General features: G+C 35.8%; 1 protein-coding gene across 2 annotated transcripts in view; it reads left to right on the top strand.

Annotated features, from left to right (window-relative positions):
* The window catches only part of LOC117343151 (basic salivary proline-rich protein 1-like), a 45,068-nt gene extending 27,240 nt beyond the window's left edge, over positions 1–17,828 (top strand). For both annotated transcript variants that reach the window (XM_033905475.1, XM_033905474.1), the window contains 5 exons: positions 3,516–3,620; positions 3,872–4,521; positions 12,081–12,399; positions 13,008–13,124; positions 13,493–17,828. In XM_033905475.1, coding sequence (XP_033761366.1) covers positions 3,516–3,620; positions 3,872–4,521; positions 12,081–12,399; positions 13,008–13,124; positions 13,493–13,527 — 1,226 coding nt within the window. In that variant the 3' untranslated portion in view covers positions 13,528–17,828. The remainder of the gene's footprint in view (positions 1–3,515; positions 3,621–3,871; positions 4,522–12,080; positions 12,400–13,007; positions 13,125–13,492) is intronic.
* The last annotated feature ends 735 nt before the right edge of the window (positions 17,829–18,563 follow it).

Here is an 18,563-nt window from a genome sequence, read left to right as displayed (position 1 = left end):
CTGTAACATTGACTGATGGTGTATGTTTACATTATTGTACAACAGTTGATGTCTCTAACATTGACTGATGGTGTATGTTTACATTATTGTACAACAGTTGATTTCTCTAACATTGACTGATGTTTACATTATTGTACAACAGTTGATGTATAACATTGACTGATGGTGTATGTTTACATTATTGTACAACAGTTGATGTCTAACATTGACTGATGGTGTATGTTTACATTATTGTACAACAGTTGATGTCTGTAACATTGACTGATGGTGTATGTTTACATTATTGTACAACAGTTGATGTCTCTAACATTGACTGATGTTTACATTATTGTACAACAGTTGATGTCTCTAACATTGACTGATGGTGTATGTTTACATTATTGTACAACAGTTGATGTCTGTAACATTGACTGATGGTGTATGTTTACATTATTGTACAACAGTTGATGTCTGTAACATTGACTGATGGTGTATGTTTACATTATTGTACAACAGTTGATGTCTCTAACATTGACTGATGTTTACATTATTGTACAACAGTTGATGTCTGTAACATTGACTGATGGTGTATGTTTACATTATTGTACAACAGTTGATGTCTGTAACATTGACTGATGTTTACATTATTGTACAACAGTTGATGTCTCTAACATTGACTGATGGTGTATGTTTACATTATTGTACAACAGTTGATGTCTCTAACATTGACTGATGATGTATGTTTACATTATTGTACATCAGTTGATGTCTGTAACATTGACTGATGTTTACATTATTGTACAACAGTTGATGTCTGTATTATTGACTGTTGGTGTATGTTTACATTATTGTACAACAGTCGATGTCTGTATTATTGACTGATGGTGTATGTTTACATATTAGTACACAGTTCATGACCACTATCAACAATCTGAGTTGTCCTAGTCCTGTCAACACAGGAAGTGGAAACTAGAGAATTAGTGTCCTACACTTACCACATATAGTCACAGTGTCATCATTGTTATAAAGCCATATATGGTAGTCACAGTGTCGGCATTGTTATAGTCACAGTGTCAGCATTGTTATATAGCCTGTACCTGTGTAATCTTTCAGTTCGTAGAGTGCAGTATGATAATCCCCTCGTGCGACGAGTCGCCGAGGGTATATATGGATCTGCCTGTACGTTAGTACGTACGTAATATATTTGTCTGGAGCATAACTTTCTAACCATGCATGACAATTTCATCAAACTTCATACACATCAAGACCACATTGAGGCGGAGTGCATTGTGCAAGAATTGTGTATGTAACTCTTGCTTCTGTTTTTACAGAGTTGTTCCCCTTTTTAAAAAAATATATTATTTACATTGTCCGGAGCATAACTTTCAAACCATGCATTATAATTTCATCAAACTTCATACACATCAAAACCACATTGAGGGGGAGTGCAGTGTTCAAGAACCGTAACTCTTGCTTCTGTTTTTACAAAGTGATTCCCCTTTAAAAAAAATCTTTTATTTACATTGTACATGTTCGGAGCATAACTTTCCAACCATGTATTATGATTTTGATCAAGCTTCATACCATGATAAAGGACCATAAGATTTTGAACAAGTTCTAGCTTCAGGGTTTTTTGGTCAAGGTCAATGCCACTTACTATTTCCACTGTTACTATTTTTAGCAGAAGCCAGCAGTGACATGTATTGCTTTAGCAGCAATACACAGTTTGCTTGTAAATTGGTAACACATATGATATCCAGTCTGTTTTGGAGTTACAAGTGCTATTATTATTTGTAATATATATTCAAATATTATAAGTTGCCTGAATGTACCTTGGTTATAGTAATTACTATCAATATACGATGTAATGCTGTTTTATTGAAATGAAAATATTTGGTGTCAGTTTGTATGTAGTGACTGTGAGGTATTTGTTGTTGTAGACCAGATATTGTATATTTTGTTCTTTTTCAGTGTATATATAGACAAAGCTATTGTCACTGATAAACCTGGTGTGTGTTTATAGAATGTCTCGGCATGCTTATTTTGCAAAGATTAATCAATATTTCACGAATATACAAGTCTGTTGACTTATCAGTGGCTTAGGTACATAATATGTCTATTTGGAAGGTAGAGGATAAAGTAGATTGTGTTGTAAAAATACATGAATATGTACACTACATAGATAGTAAGTCACAGTAGATAAAAAAGGTTATATAGTTGATAAAAACCACATACTGATAGACTTTTGTATTGATACGTGTCAGAATTAAATATCTTTGTTTTTAATTCGTTATATATTTGTCAAAATATATTTTTGTTCAGGAAGATTAAGATTTTGAAGAATTCGATTTATAGTTAGGATCACATATCAGAGACACAGATACAGATGCCCTGTAGTAATCACTCTGTAAGTCTGTTTGTTCACAAAGCTTTTTTCTTGGCTGAAAAATTGAGTATTTATTGACCAATTAACTTTGTCAAGATGTTCAGTTCACAAAAATACATATTGAGATCAAAGTCATTAGGTCCAAAGGTCAAAGTCAGATTTTATATTTTAGATTTGAACAAGAAAAAAGAAAAAAAAAGATTTGAACAAGAAGTCAAGTGACCAAAGGTCATTGTCACTGGGTCAAAGGACAAGGTCATATTAATCAAGTTAAGCTCAAAGGTCAAGGTCAGTCAATTGCAATCCAAAGAACAATTATGTACCGTTTTAATGATGACAAATGAAAACAAAGTTTGTCTGAACTAGGCATGCGGACAACTGAACAAAGGTCAAGGTCACTGGGTCAAATGTCAAGGTAGAGTTTTGTATCTTTTCACAGAATGATGAACATTTGATGACATTATGAAACAAAGATGGTCAAAATTGAACATGGTGTCAACTGACAATACGTCTAGATCAAATGTCAAGGTCAAATTTTGTATCTTTTTACTGCTGAACATTTTTCTTTGACATAAATAAGATTGGATGGAATTGATTAGAATGTATTCCAACTGATTAAAGGTTTTTGGGTCAAATATCATAGCTTTTCACTTATGAACATTTTGTTTATATGTAAAAAAAAAAAAAAAAATTAAGAAATTAAACAATAAATCAACTGACCAAAGGTCCAGGTTCAAAGTCAAGGCTATTTGTTCCAAAGGTTAAAGGCAAAGTCAAATTTTGTCTTTGAAGGAAACAAATTCATGTCAAATTACTTGTATAATATTAATGTATATTTTGCTTTCTTGCGATTGTGTTTTTAAGTCCTAATGTCAAATGACAACTTTGATGATATGTGAAGATGGCTTCTTGATGATTATGGGGAATACTATTGCCATGCAATATTATGCTGATGGGGCCTTGGCTAACCTGTCAGTGTTAATGTTCTAGTACAACTTGTAAACTGTGTCAGTGTTAATGTTCTAGTACAACTTGTAAACTTTCCATTGCTTTTTGTCTGTCCTAGATGTGCTTTGTACCTGTACATGTTGGATGTGCCTGAATCACAGATTCTCTCAATGCTATAATCTATATATTGGCTTCATTACAGGGGGAACGCCCACTCCACCAGCAGTTGGAGGCCTTGGGGGTCTGTTTGCTGGAGGGGTGCCGAGATTACCAAGCGCTAACAAAAGACAATCAGGAGGACAGAGAGGTAGATAACTAGCTGTAATTTAATTTGACAAAAGGCATGTGATATATATATAGATCTGAAATTTTGTACAGATTTGTCTATAATTATTCCTCGTGAGTTAGTGAGAGTAGGAATTACTTCAGACATGTACCAGTCTTCCAGTCAATCATCACACTAAAGTTAGAATTTTCATTTAGCTCTATTCAGAAATTCACAAACATTCTCTAATTAAACTCTTTCTTGAAAGCTCTCTTATTTCATATAAATTTTAGTACCAGGTCATGCTCCAGCCCTTCGTCCCCCAGGACCCCGCATGACAAATGGACCATCGGTGATGACAAATGGTCCAGGACGGACCATCGGTGGACCGCCTCCCCCTCCACCATCTAACACAAAGCCCAGTCTGAATCAACGGCCAATTTCTAATGGACAAAGTAGGCCTGGCCCACCTCCTCCCCCGCCTTCCCAGAATAAGCCAGGTATGGCTGGAAGCCCGGGAAAACTGTCAAATGATGACCGAAATGGTCATGTGAGAGGAAGCAATACCTCATTGAACAGTAACTCGTCAAGACATTCATCTGTTGGTGACTCGATCAATTCTATAAACAATAATGCTCGTCCAAGGTCAGGGGTCACGGGAGGTGTTCCAAGGTCACATCCTCCCCCACCCCCAAATCGACCTCCACCAGCGACAGCTCCTGGGAAGCCTTCAGGACAGTGGCCACCTCCCCCACAGTCTGCAAAAGCGTCGGGGCCACCGCCCCCTCCCCCACAGTCTTCAAAAGCGTCAGGGCCCCCTCCTCCACCCCCACAGTCAGCAAAGAGTGGGGCACCGCCGCCCCCTCCTCCTCAGTCAGCTAAGGGACCTGGAAATAGGCCGCCGAGTATGGTGGGAAGGCCGTTACCTCCACCACCCTCACAGGTATGTACCATTGTTAGCTCACCTGCCCGAAGGGCAAGTGAGCTTATGCCGTGGTGCGGCGTCCGCCGTCTGTCCGTCTGGCGTCAATTTTTCATTAAAATTTTTTTTTCTCAATAACCAAGAGGCCCAGGGACTTGATATTGTTATAGATTCCAATGAAACTTCACACACATATTAATGATCATGTCTAGATGTGCATGCCACTTTCTTTTCCTCAAAATTATGATTGCTATGGCAACTGGTCACTATAAACAGGTTTTCCGATAAGAACCATAACTTTAAGTTTGTCCGGACAACTCCTCCTAAACCAAAGGGCTAATTTCAATGAAACTTCACACAAATATAGAGGATCTTGTGTAGATGTCATTGTGCATCTCACTTTCTTTTCCTCAAAATTATGGTTGCTATGGCAACTGGTCACTATAAACAGGTTTTCCGATAAGAACCATAACTTTAAGTTTGTGCGGAAAACTCCTAAACTGAAGGGCCGATTTCAATGAAACTTCACACAAATACGGTATATAGGACCATGTGTAGATGTGCATCTCACTTTCCTTTTCTCAAAATTATGGTTGCTATGGCAACTGGTCACTATATTACTGGGTTATCTTAGTTAGCCTCTAATTAACAATTCCAATTCACCATTGACTCGTGCAGATTGCGGGGTTATTAGTCAGCCATCCTGGCGACAGTTCTAGTTTTACTTTACTGAGGCTGAAACAGCTACAATAAAGCCAAGTTTTATGAGAGAGATAACTCTTAATAGGTTTTCCATATTTATCATGATCATAAACCTTTAGATATACATGTAGTAACAATTACTGACAATTAGTACGACTGCTTAGTGTATTAAGCACGCATGTACATCACAAATTCTTCATTCATAAATAGAATTTTAGGAGAATAAAATTTTTTTAGAGATCTTTAAGTCTCAAGTCTTCTTAAATGTCATATTCTTCTGTGTAGTGGACTAGATATTTACTTATAATTGTATATATGAAACAGAAACATAGGCTCTGAAGAGCTATCATAACTATATATAGACAGTGCGTGAGACGTATATTGTATGGGTCGGTGAACGTCCTACCCTTGTGTGTTGTAAAGTAGACAGTAAATGATAGATGAGATGTACCCCACGTGTATATTGTATGGGTCGGTGAGATGTACCCCGTGTATATTGTATGGGTCGGTGAGATGTACCCCGTGTATATTGTATGGGTCGGTGAGATGTACCCCGTGTATATTGTATGGGGCGGTGAGATGTACCCCGTGTATATTGTATGGGGCGGTGAGATGTACCCCGTGTATATTGTATGGGGCGGTGAGATGTACCCCGTGTATATTGTATGGGGCGGTGAGATGTACCCCGTGTATATTGTATGGGTCGGTGAGATGTACCCCGTGTATATTGTATGGGTCGGTGAGATGTACCCCATGTATATTGTATGGGTCGGTGAGATGTACCCCGTGTATATTGTATGGGTCGGTGAGATGTACCCCACGTATATTGTATGGGTCGGTGAGATGTACCCGACGTATATTGTATGGGTCAGTGAGATGTACCCCACGTATATTGTATGGGTCAGTGAGATGTACCCCATGTATATTGTATGGGTCAGTGAGATGTACCCCATTTATATTGTATGGGTCGGTGAGATGTACCCCGTGTATATTGTATGAGTCGGTGAGATGTACCCCACGTATATTGTATGGTTCGGTGAGATGTACTCCACGTATATTGTATGGGTCAGTGAGATGTACCCCGTGTAAATTGTATGGGTCGGTGAGATGTACCCCGTGTATATTGTATGAGTCGGTGAGATGTACCCCACGTATATTGTATGGTTCGGTGAGATGTACTCCACGTATATTGTATGGTTCGGTGAGATGTACCCCATGTATATTGTATGGGTCGGTGAGATGTACCCCATGTATATTGTATGGGTCGGTGAGATGTACCCCATTTATATTGTATGGGTCGGTGAGATGTACCCGACGTATATTGTATGGGTCGGTGAGATGTACCCCACGTATATTGTATGGGTCGGTGAGATGTACCCCATGTATATTGTATGGGTCGATGAGATGTACCCGACGTATATTGTATGGGTCGGTGAGATGTACCCCACGTATATTGTATGGGTCGGTGAGATGTACCCCACGTATATTGTATGGGTCGGTGAGATGTACCCCATGTATATTGTATGGGTCGGTGAGATGTACCCCGTGTATATTGTATGGGTCGGTGAGATGTACCCCACGTATATTGTATGGGTCGGTGAGATGTACCCCACGTATATTGTATGGGTCGGTGAGATGTACCCCATGTATATTGTATGGGTCGGAGAGATTTACCCCATGTATATTGTATGGGTCGGTGAGATGTACCCCATGTATATTGTATGGGTCGGAGAGATGTACCCCACGTATATTGTATGGTTCGGTGAGATGTACCCGACGTATATTGTATGGGTCGGTGAGATGTACCCGACGTATATTGTATGGGTCGGTGAGATGTACCCGACGTATATTGTATGGGTCGGTGAGATGTACCCCACGTATATTGTATGGGTCGGTGAGATGTACCCCGTGTATATTGTATGGGTCGGTGAGATGTACCCCGTGTATATTGTATGGGTCGGTGAGATGTACCCCGTGTATATTGTATGGGTCGGTGAGATGTACCCCGTGTATATTGTATGGGTCGGTGAGATGTACCCCGTGTATATTGTATGGGTCGGTGAGATGTACCCCATGTATATTGTATGGGTCGGTGAGATGTACCCCATGTATATTGTATGGGTCGGTGAGATGTACCCCATGTATATTGTATGGGTCAGTGAGATGTACCCCATGTATATTGTATGGGTCGGTGAGATGTACCCCATGTATATTGTATGGGTCGGTGAGATGTACCCCATGTATATTGTATGGGTCAGTGAGATGTACCCCATGTATATTGTATGGGTCGGTAAATATCCTGTAGTGAAATATATATATATGTTTGATTGATGGGAGGAGTTTGACTCTAATGATATGTGTATTAGCTCCTGTTTCTATACACCTTGGCTTCCTGTAGTCGTCTTATTCTTCCTGTCTAGTGGACAACGGAAACAGGCAATTTAACTTGTGCGGTAGCATATATAGTGAAAGATCAGAGATAATGAATCAGAGGGTCAAGATAGGAACCAAAGAAAATCTATTTCCTTCATCTCACCTTAAATCATTCAGATCAATTACCTAGGAATTAAATAATAAATGAAATATTTGTAGCAATGAATTTAATCTTGGTTGATTATGACAAAGAAAACCTAATTATAAGTGCATGGAAATCATATTAGTCAATAATAAATCCAAGTCAGTATATAAAGTTTATGTTGTTTATTTAGACAGAAAACTGATTTAAAATATTCAGTGCTGTCTTTAGATGACTTCAGTGTCTAGCATTCATGAATATTCATTAAATTTGTTAGGTAACTCATGAATATGGATACGAGATATGTAAGAAAAATGCCAACTCATGAATATGGAGAAGATAGATATATGCAGATAATGTTTGGTGTATAAATTAAAGACAGGAAGTGCTATTAGGATTACATAGTATCAGCCATGGCTGGCATTAATGGTGGTGTAAATCAGTCGGTTAATGAATCGGGAGGATATGATGATGAAGATGAGATATTCGGTACTTATCAAGTCAGTGGAGCTCACTCTGTATCTCATCCAATTCCTTCCATTAAAAAACGTAGACCACTTCCTGCGATACCGTCTGATGCTAAACCACGGATAGCCCAAGCTGTAAGTTAACTACAGACAATCTCAGGGGTCATGTTGTAACTGTGAAGGTTCTGTATTCAATGTTTTCAGGTACATGTTGATATATACATGTATATCTGGTATATAGCCAATGATAACATATAATTGTCTGGTCCAGTCATCACTGTTATTGATGTATAATTATGGAAGAGAAAAAATAGGTTTGAAGAGGAATATAACTCAACTCATGGATCAATCAATTGCACTACATCCAAAACAGGCATTGTTTGAGGTTGTTCAGTCCTCGGAACAGATAAAATCATGTGAAGGTAGATGATGGGACCACTTACAACCAATTTTATAGTGTCATCATAACGAAATGCCATGCCTGGTCACTGCAGACAAAATGCCACACCTGGTCAGAGCAGACAAAATGGCATATCTGATCACGGCATACAAAATGCCATACCTGGTAACGGAAGACAAAATGCCATTCTGGGTAACTACAGACAAAATACCTTACCTGATATGGACAGACAAAATGCCATACCTGGTAATGGAAGACAAAATACCATAGCTGGTAATGGAAGACAAAATGCCATACCTGGTCTTAGCAGACAAAATGGCATTCCTGGTAATGACAGAAAAAATGCTATACATATATATATATATATAAGTAAAATAAAAAAAAAAAACTCTCCGTTAGCGCTTTCGTCACGTCATGGCGACTCTTCAGAATGATTTTATTTTCAAAATAGATGATTATGACGTCATATATTATGACGTCATAGACGTAGACACAGAGACAGTAATACACAACTCCCGGAGACGGGACACATTTGAAATGTCTCGGTATTGTGAACAATATGTACACATTTTTCTTGTTGTTTCCGTATTTATACAACATCTCTAGAATTTAATACTAAAAAAACATAACGTTTAAATCACAGCCGGCATAGCCGAACGGGTAAGACACCCGGTATTTCAGTCTTATGGTCGTGAGATCGATTCCTCGTGAGGGCAGTTTTATTTTTATTTTTATTTCGAATAATTTTATATTCACAATGTTGCCATTCTGTGTTGTGTATTACTGTCTCTGTGTCTACGTCTATGACGTCATAATATATGACGTCATAATCATCTATTTTGAAAATAAAATCATTCTGAAGTCATGACGCGACGAAAGCGCTAACGGAGAGTTTTTTTTTTTATTTTACTTTTATAATTCGTCCGTAAGGATAAAAACAATTTATTATCTATATATATATATAAGGGTCAAAGAAGTAATATGAACAGTATAATCCAGATAACACTGGATCCTCACATAAATGTATGGAGGATACGAATTACTTGTAATGATTATATGGGGCAAAGAAGTAATTCAAACAGTGTAAACAATAAGGTTTGTTAAATTTTCGAGGCAATCCGCCCCTTTATCAAAACACAAAAAATCACAAATACAATCACATAATATATATAAGAAGTACTGGAAATACAATAAAATACAATAAGAATAATGTTTTAGTAACTGGAGAAACCACAATGAACCCTTCGGCAAACGTGGGCCGAAGGCGGATACTAGCGGATACTACGCCCACGTTTGCCGAAGGGTTCATTGTGGTTTCTCCAGTTACTAAAACATTATTCTTATTGTATTTTATTGTATTTCCAGTACTTCTTATATATATTATGTGATTGTATTTGTGATTTTTTGTGTTTTGATAAAGGGGCGGATTGCCTCGAAAATTTAACAAACCTTATTGTTTACACTGTTTGAATTACTTCTTTGCCCCATATATATATATATATATATAGCTAGTCTAGCCAGCTGCAGTGTGACCAACAACTGGCTTACCAGTCACGAACCATTGAAGTATGAACTGGATGTTGCTTGCTACCAGGCATGTTAGTCCTCATTCCTAGTTAGGAAGCTTTGTAGTAACAGATGGAGGACTATATATAGTGTATAGGAAGCTTTGTAGTAACAGATGGAGGACTATATATAGTGTATAGGAAGCTTTGTAGTAACAGATGGAGGACTATATATAGTGTATAGGAAGCTTTGTAGTAACAGATGGAGGACTATATATAGTGTGTAGGGGGTTGGATGTCTTGTTCAAGACAGCGTGGTCCTGGCTTAGAGATTCAGTATACCCAATGTTTCCAAAGTCGAGAAATCAACATTATTTTGTAGTTTTATAATACATCAAATGTAGCTATTTGACAGCAGCAGACTGATGTGGGTTTTCCTTGACAAGCAACTTACATAATTATTACATTAATCATTGGTTTAAGGTAAAAATATTAGTAATATTTTGGTATTATCTGAAGGCACTGGTACTGCTTACAATTATGAGTGAGAAGTTTCTTTATCATAATACAAGGAAAATCATTAAGGTATACATGCCAGTTCAACATTGATGTACAGTCAAACCTGGTTTAACGGCCACCTCTATATAGCGGTCACCTGTCTATAACGGCCATCTCATGGTCCTCCCAATGCATTTTGCTATACAACATGCCTCCATATAACGGTCACCTGTCTTACGTGGCCAGCGGTCACTAAAAATGGCTGGAAATGCCAGAAAAACTGCTGAATAACGGCCACTGGATCATTAAAAAATCTTCGACTCCGGCGAACATTACAACGTCCATTATGTGTATTGGCTATATCAAGAGAGGTAACTCTGGGTGCGTTCGTTAAGAACGTGGTTTTTGATTTCCGGCTATTTACGATACATATTGGTACTTCAAAGTTTATATCAAACGATATTAATACAGTACATAAAATAATTGTATGACATAGTCAGTTATTACATTCAGCTGATATTATTTTAGTTTCGTTTGTTTTACTGTACAATTTAGTTATCTTACAGACAACAAAATAACTACCTAAACGAACGCACTGCCGAAATCGGAAGCGACACTGAGTAATGTTTACATAGGTTATACGTAGATTTGTGACGAGAAAAAATGTTCATTTCAAATCGGCATGCCTCCCAAAAGGATCGCCCTCACTTTAGACCAACGGTATGATGTCATTATGAAGTCAGAAAAAGCTGGTTTGAGTGCACGTAAAATTGCAGACGATTTAGGCGTAGGCAGGACGCAAATCAATAATATTTTAAAAAGAAAATGTGACTTTCTCACGGAGTATGAACAAAATTCTGCACCGGAGAGAAAGCGGACGAGGAGACCTACCGGGAATGAGGAAATCAACATGCTAGTTTGGAAATGGTTCCAAGAATTCTTTTCCCAGACAATAGAGTTAGAGGGACTTTTGAATAACTTAAGAGTAGGTACTGGAGTGTCACAGGCAAAGATAAGCGACTTTTTTCAAAAACAGTGAACAGTATACATGACAACTTGTAAATCAATATTTATTTGTTACCTGCTAATAAAATATGCATTGTACATGTACCTATTTATTTATTAACATTGAATAAAAAATATAAATTCAATTGAAATCCATTTTAATTTTATTGAAATTTCAAAAGCACATACAATGTACCATTCATTTAAATGATACATGTACATACAGTATACAAATGTATTTTTTGTTTACATCCACTGTCGAAAAACTGAACCTGTATATAAAGGCCACCTGTCTATAAAGGCCACTTTGACCGTATCCCTTAAGTGGCCTTTATAGACAGGTTTGACTGTATATTGATGCAGCAGTAATGTGTTATACTTAGTTTCATGATGTACCAGAATTTGAACTTACCAAAAAACCTACCCCTTTCAGTACTTTTCTTTGTTGATAAATGATTGTTTTCTGAATGTTGTTTTATTTCTTTCAGGGAGCACCGCCTCCTCCGCCTCCTTCTAACAGGCCTCCTCCCCCTCCCTCATCGTCGTTGAAACCAACACTGTCAAATCGGCCGACATCTACCAGGGCAAATCAGCCCCCACCCCCTCCTAGCCAACCTCCATCTCGACAAGGTGGTCCCCCGCCGCCGCCTCCAACGAGAACTACATCAGCACAAAATGGCGGGACTTTACCACGGGCCCCGGGGTTGAAGCCACCTCCCCCACCCATGCGAGGTCCACAGAGTACAGGTGCTATGCCCCCACCCCCTCCACAGAGGCGCTCGGGCAACTACTCCGGTGGAAGTGACGGTGAGGATAAACTGTCGTCCCTGTCATTAGTTCTTCTATCGATTTTATATCCTGATGGATAAGATGTCGGAAAAAACATCATTCACAACTATTATTTATAGTCTATCAAAAGCACTGTACAGAAGTCCATAGAAAGTGTTTTCTGATCATCAGTTACAGAATAGTGAGCTAACAGTAGTTCACAAATAAGCCCTCCCCAAACTTGAATATTGTTCGAGGATTAATACAGTAATTCCTTATGTGAGATTAGTTATTTACACAAAAAGCTAGTTTTTTACTGTTAATCAAAGGCTTTAAAACAGTCAGGTGGGTTTGTATAGAAATCCTCACAGAATACTTAGGGTCTGGCATTGAGTGACGACAATAGTTGGATGAATTGATGTTACTTATATTTGAAATATATTCAATTTTGTGGCAGTGATTTTAAATTTAACAAATTTTGTTTTGTTGAGTTCAGTTGTCATGCCAAAATGACTCGTCAATCTTGACTTTTTAAACCTTTGTTTTCAAGCAAATTACACAAGATATGCCAGACTTTGCAATTGTAAACATGTCCCTGTGAATCAATAAACAAAATTGAATGTGAAATTTCACCTGTTCTCTTTCAGACTTTGAAAATAGATTCAGATTTCATAATGCAAATGAGTGTCCACCTCCGGAACCATTTAGTAAGATGAACAAGACATATCCAAGTAAAAATCCTAGAAATCCAGGTAAAAATACAGGTATGTATTAAAAAATCCAACAAATCCAGTTAAATATACAAATATGTATTAAATCCTCAGAAATTCAGGTAAAAACACAGGTATATTGAAACCATTGAAATTCAGGTAAAAATACAGTTATATGCTGAAACCATAGAAATTTAGGTAAAATCACAGACTATATATTAAAGCCCTAGAAATCCAGGTACATTCACTCACTTCAAAAACATACACATGATATCATATTGTGTAGTTTCAGTAGTGACATCCTTTATCTATGTAGATAAAAATGTATTCTGTAAAATTTCAGCTTTTTTGGGAATAGCCTTTGTACATTTGACACCTTTTGTAATATGATTTAATATTCTATTTTTTTTTTTTTTTTTCAGGAGCACGAGCGCCTCCACCACCTCCTCCAAAATGACATGTTTGATTCCCTAGGACTCACTGCTATAGTATATCAATATATATGCAAAAGACTGTTTGCATTCAATGCCGATAAAGTGCAATGTGCATCACTTGTAGCTGAGGCAAAGACAAGTCTACAAGCAACAGTCATTTATATGTATCTAGGTCCGATCAGTACTAGACAATGGATCGTTAGGATCTGTGAATTAGGTCTTTGACCTGTGATTTCGTTCAGCAAACCTTACATTGGATCAGTGCTTGTGATGTGTTCACCAGGAAGCGCTGGAGGGGACAAAAATCAAGTTTTCCAAGGGAGATAACTCTTTTCCTTTTAGTAACATCTGACAACTCGAGGTATAGAACACCATTACATCAGTTGGTTGTCAAGTGTATATAAAACTCACGTGCCAATTTTCTGTAAGTCTGTGAGAATATTCCAGAGGATTTTATTTGGAGGATACGTTTCAAAGGATAAGTCGGCAGAAGCGGCGTAGACACAGATCATTGCATTATTGACTCTCCCGAGTTTTGCGTACACTTGATGGACCCTCTGATTGGTTCTATAGTTTGTCATCTGTGATATGTAAAATTTGTTACATTTATACACCTATGTTCTAAATCATGAGTGCTGTTATTTATATATATGTGTACAGTCTACTTAATTAAACGTGAAATTTTGAAGAGAGAGAAAGCCCGCTGTCACCCAAGTTTATACTGGTACATACAGCTTAGCCATGCATAGCCAAATGTCGAGGAACTCCACGATAGGGAAAGAAAAACAAGCATGATTGCTTCTACTAAAGCTTAACTGTACTGCATAGCTTGCTTGTAAGTTTGCCCTCTTTTCAAATTAAACATGAAAAACCTTTATTGTTACAGGCTCAGTATACAGTACTTAAATGTCATTTGATAAAATTTTGAAAATGACAATTTTACTATGATATTAATAGATCGTACAATATTTATTTAAATTTGATACATGTCTTGCATGAATGTTCAGTTTGCCAATTATTTAAGATCAATATTATTTAGTAATGATTGATTATACAAATTTTAAGAAAAAATATTCACCATGATGGAACTATTGTTAATGGCGCAGATTATGAATATTTAAATATACGATGTTGAATTTTGATATAAATTCCATTTTTTATCAGGAGATATGACTACACATCTTGTTTTTGTAATGTAACATTGTAAGTTTTTCAAATTCTCTCAACCATTCCTTCATGTATTATACAACAGTTAAATGTGAAACATAGCTAACTTTATATTATCAATATTAATATATAGAGTCAGTATATTGTAGCATCTTGATAGAGATATTTACTAATCAAAGCTAACAAATGATGATATAGCAGATATTGATTAATTCTTGTTTTGATTTCAACCAATATTTTATGTGACATGTTACTTTGATTGTACTGAAATTCATTTTTGACATTGTGTAGAGTTACATTATCGTAATAAATGTCTAGTTTTAATACAAAAAGTTTAAATACTAAATAAAGGGAGACAAATCTTCCTTACTGTTCAAACTACTGCCTTGCATTGGGACATGTTATAAAAAACAAACTTGCAAAATCTTACTGTTAAAACAGATTGTATTGTTATTTTTTTTATTTTTTTTTTAGATCTTTCCAGGTTCAATTGCATGTTTAATATACATCCCACTACTACATAACAGAAGTATCACATGAGATATTATTTATAGAAATTTTATCATTACATTCCAAAACCTTAGAATTTATAACGTCATGAGCATTGCTATCAGTGGTGTGCTAGACTATGTTATGATCCTGGTTACAGAGACTGGAAGCATGGTGTAGGTGCAAATTTTTCTGAAAATTAACTGGAGTGAATGCATAACATGTTTCACAAATATAAGTGCTCTGTGAATGTTTTGTACTTCATTAGACGAAAAATCAACACACTCTGCAATTATAGGCTGTGTTTATTGAATGTCGATGTTTTTAATTATTTATTGAATGGGTAAATTAACAGTTTGTGTCAGATTAATAGAATGTCGAAGTGAACAAATATTTTTTTTATATTAAAAATGGTGAAACTTAAACGACAATAAAAAGATAATCCAGTTTTTACTAGAAACCTGACCAGCTATAAATTCCTGTTACAGATTTGTGATGGTTCTAATATGTAAAAAATGAACTCCTCGGCAGTATGACAAAGTCTACTGTCAAAGGTTTGTTAAGAATTCATAATATTTGATATGATGTTTCTTAAAAAATAAATTCCATATTTGTTGCACCAAGATTAATTTCAATAAGATATTTAACTGAGACAAATAAAAAATATAAGGAATTTTTAAATATATATCATTATCAAATTATTATTCACAGAAAGTATAGTTATATAGATATAAAAGAAATCTTTATTGTAGGAAATATATGAGAGTTTATAGAACTGGTAGTATTATCAACAGATATATATAGGGTAGGTTTACTACCGTGATGCCATACTGTCGTGATTATGTCACTTCCATCCTAACTCAGAATGTAATCTATAAATGTTCTATATGCCTGGAAATTTAAAATTGTGTTGAATCTATTGAAATATTATCTCCTTCCATTATCAATGTCTACAGTCATGCCAATGTGATTTCAGATTTCTATCGTTGGATAGATAGACAGTGTTGTTTTTTGAAATGGCAAAATTCTATTTGAAAATCGCTGAAAATATTTGATCTTCGTTGAAGAGTTGGTACATGTGTTAATATACCACTAGTTCATTGTTAATGTGTGAATTCCTACATGCTATTTATTTAGGTGTCTGGGTAAGATAACTAGGTACACAAATGTATTCAGAGTTTATTTTTATCTTGTCTCATTCAGCAAGGTGGATAATTAATTACAAATATTGTGTTCTACCAGTAATAAAGAGTAATTATCATGTTTGCTACAAGGAAATACACAGAAAGGAAATTAAAACAGGCAGAACATTTCTTCTGTTTGAATGATACAGCATTTGAAATGACTTCCTGTCTGTGAAAGAAAATAGTATTTATAGAATCACATTTTACCTATGTATCTAATTACTATCCCTACTAACAATTTTAATCGAAAGTCATAAATCAGTTATTTGTTTTGATTTTAATGTTATATTGTGAAATGGAATTTTTTAGTATATAATTCAAGAAACAAACTTCACAATTTGAAATGTGAGAATGTTAGGGCAATCACTGGTAAATGTTCAGGTTTTATATTCAAATAAAACCTTGTGGTTTTCGGGTAGGGTGTTAGAACCAGGCTATCAATATGATCAATCTTAAACTGGTATCATTTATTATAGTGTTTCTACATGTGATAATGCTATACATGGAATTTTGCTTATTGCTCTGGTGTGTGGATGAGAACTGTGATTTAGGTAGTGAATGAATTAACTGTATATAGGGAGTGTAAGATAGCACAATTAGTGAGATTGTTGACGTGTGATAGAGGATACGATCTGCATGGCTGTATTCGGAGGATGTGACTTAAACTGGTGCGGATATGTCATGATTTGTGTGAAAGTTATATCCGGTCGATATGGACTCTCTGCTTGTATGTGTATACTCTGTACAGCCCAGGCAAAATCTGCATCGCTTGCTATATATGTTAGAGTTCAATGAAATGGTTCTGCTGAGCAGAAATAGGTGTATGTGACGGGTGAACAGAAATAATATTCAATTCCTGTCTTCAAGATTATTAACACCGCTGTCTGGAACAAGAATTGACTTTAAAGTTTAAAGCACATCATACATGGATCCAATATATATATATTTGACATATATAAATGATAACTATGTCAATAATTGAACCAGTTAGACAATCAAGAATATCGGAATATCTCATTAGAGAGTTTTATGCACGGATAGCTATATAAAGGTTATCACATGATGACCAGGATGGGTTAGAACAAATATTGGAATATAGAATTACCGGATATATTAATATTGGAGACATTCATTCCACATTGATGATTTTCTTAAAGATGGTAAAATTTCGGTTGCTAGAGGGATGGCTAAAATCTCTAATCGAATACTAAAACTTTATAATAACTTTGGAGGAAGTGTTCTGTTTACCTGCCGTAGTGTAACACCTGATGTGATTCGTACACCACAAGGATTGTTTTATGATAACGACTGTACATGTGTGTATGGGTATATGATACTTAGGAGACATGTTGAACCTTATCTTGCATGTCTTGAGGAATAAATATGTATGTTTTTTATCACTGATCTTTATGGGAAAATGACTTTTTATATTAATGGTGTAAGTTATGTAAAATAAAAACATATGACGATGATTTTCTCTTGTATTATAGTGACTACATACTATGTATTCTGTAACACAATTAAATGCTTGAAGTGTTTTGTTAATATTCAGGGAGATGGAAGCCAAGAGACTATTTCACTATCACTGAACACCTTAAGTAGTTGTTAGTAAACTTGCACCTGTAGTTCTCAACATGCACTTAAATATTACAGCATTCTTAGGTTTATTTGTAATTAATATTTTATTCACATGTAATTTGATAAACAAAATGATCAAGAACACCTTAAATGACATTTATTATTTCCTAAATGATGTTGCCTTTGATAGCATTTTACAATATTTCATGGTATGTGTTGCCAATTGTTGAAACTTTAATTGCGTTTCAAAATTTGAATTCTTTTCATACTTTGTAGAAATATATAAAACCTTGATATCAATTTAGTGGTTAATTTCAATGACTTAAATGAAATAATTTTCATGTACCTATATTAAAGGTTAGATATTGACAAGGGAGATAACTCTATTACCTTCGAATTCTTGGCTTATAATTAGAGATCTGCAGTTATTTGACTTATCTTCTAAGATTAATAATTTTTATCAGAATAATGTCATCTTTTGGGATTGATGTAAAGTCTTAAAAATGTTCATGTTAATTGCCATAAATTTTTGTAAGATTGATTAAAAACTGAAATTTGTAATTTGAATATTTTTTTTTCTGAAATAATCTGACTGATTTTTTTTGATTTTCGTAAAGATGTGTATTAATTAAGATGCTGTA

Source organism: Pecten maximus, chromosome 15 (genome assembly GCF_902652985.1).
Source record: "Pecten maximus chromosome 15, xPecMax1.1, whole genome shotgun sequence".
In the NCBI taxonomy this organism is placed as follows: Eukaryota; Metazoa; Mollusca; class Bivalvia; order Pectinida; family Pectinidae; genus Pecten; species Pecten maximus.
This window is presented reverse-complemented; position numbering and strand designations above follow the sequence as displayed.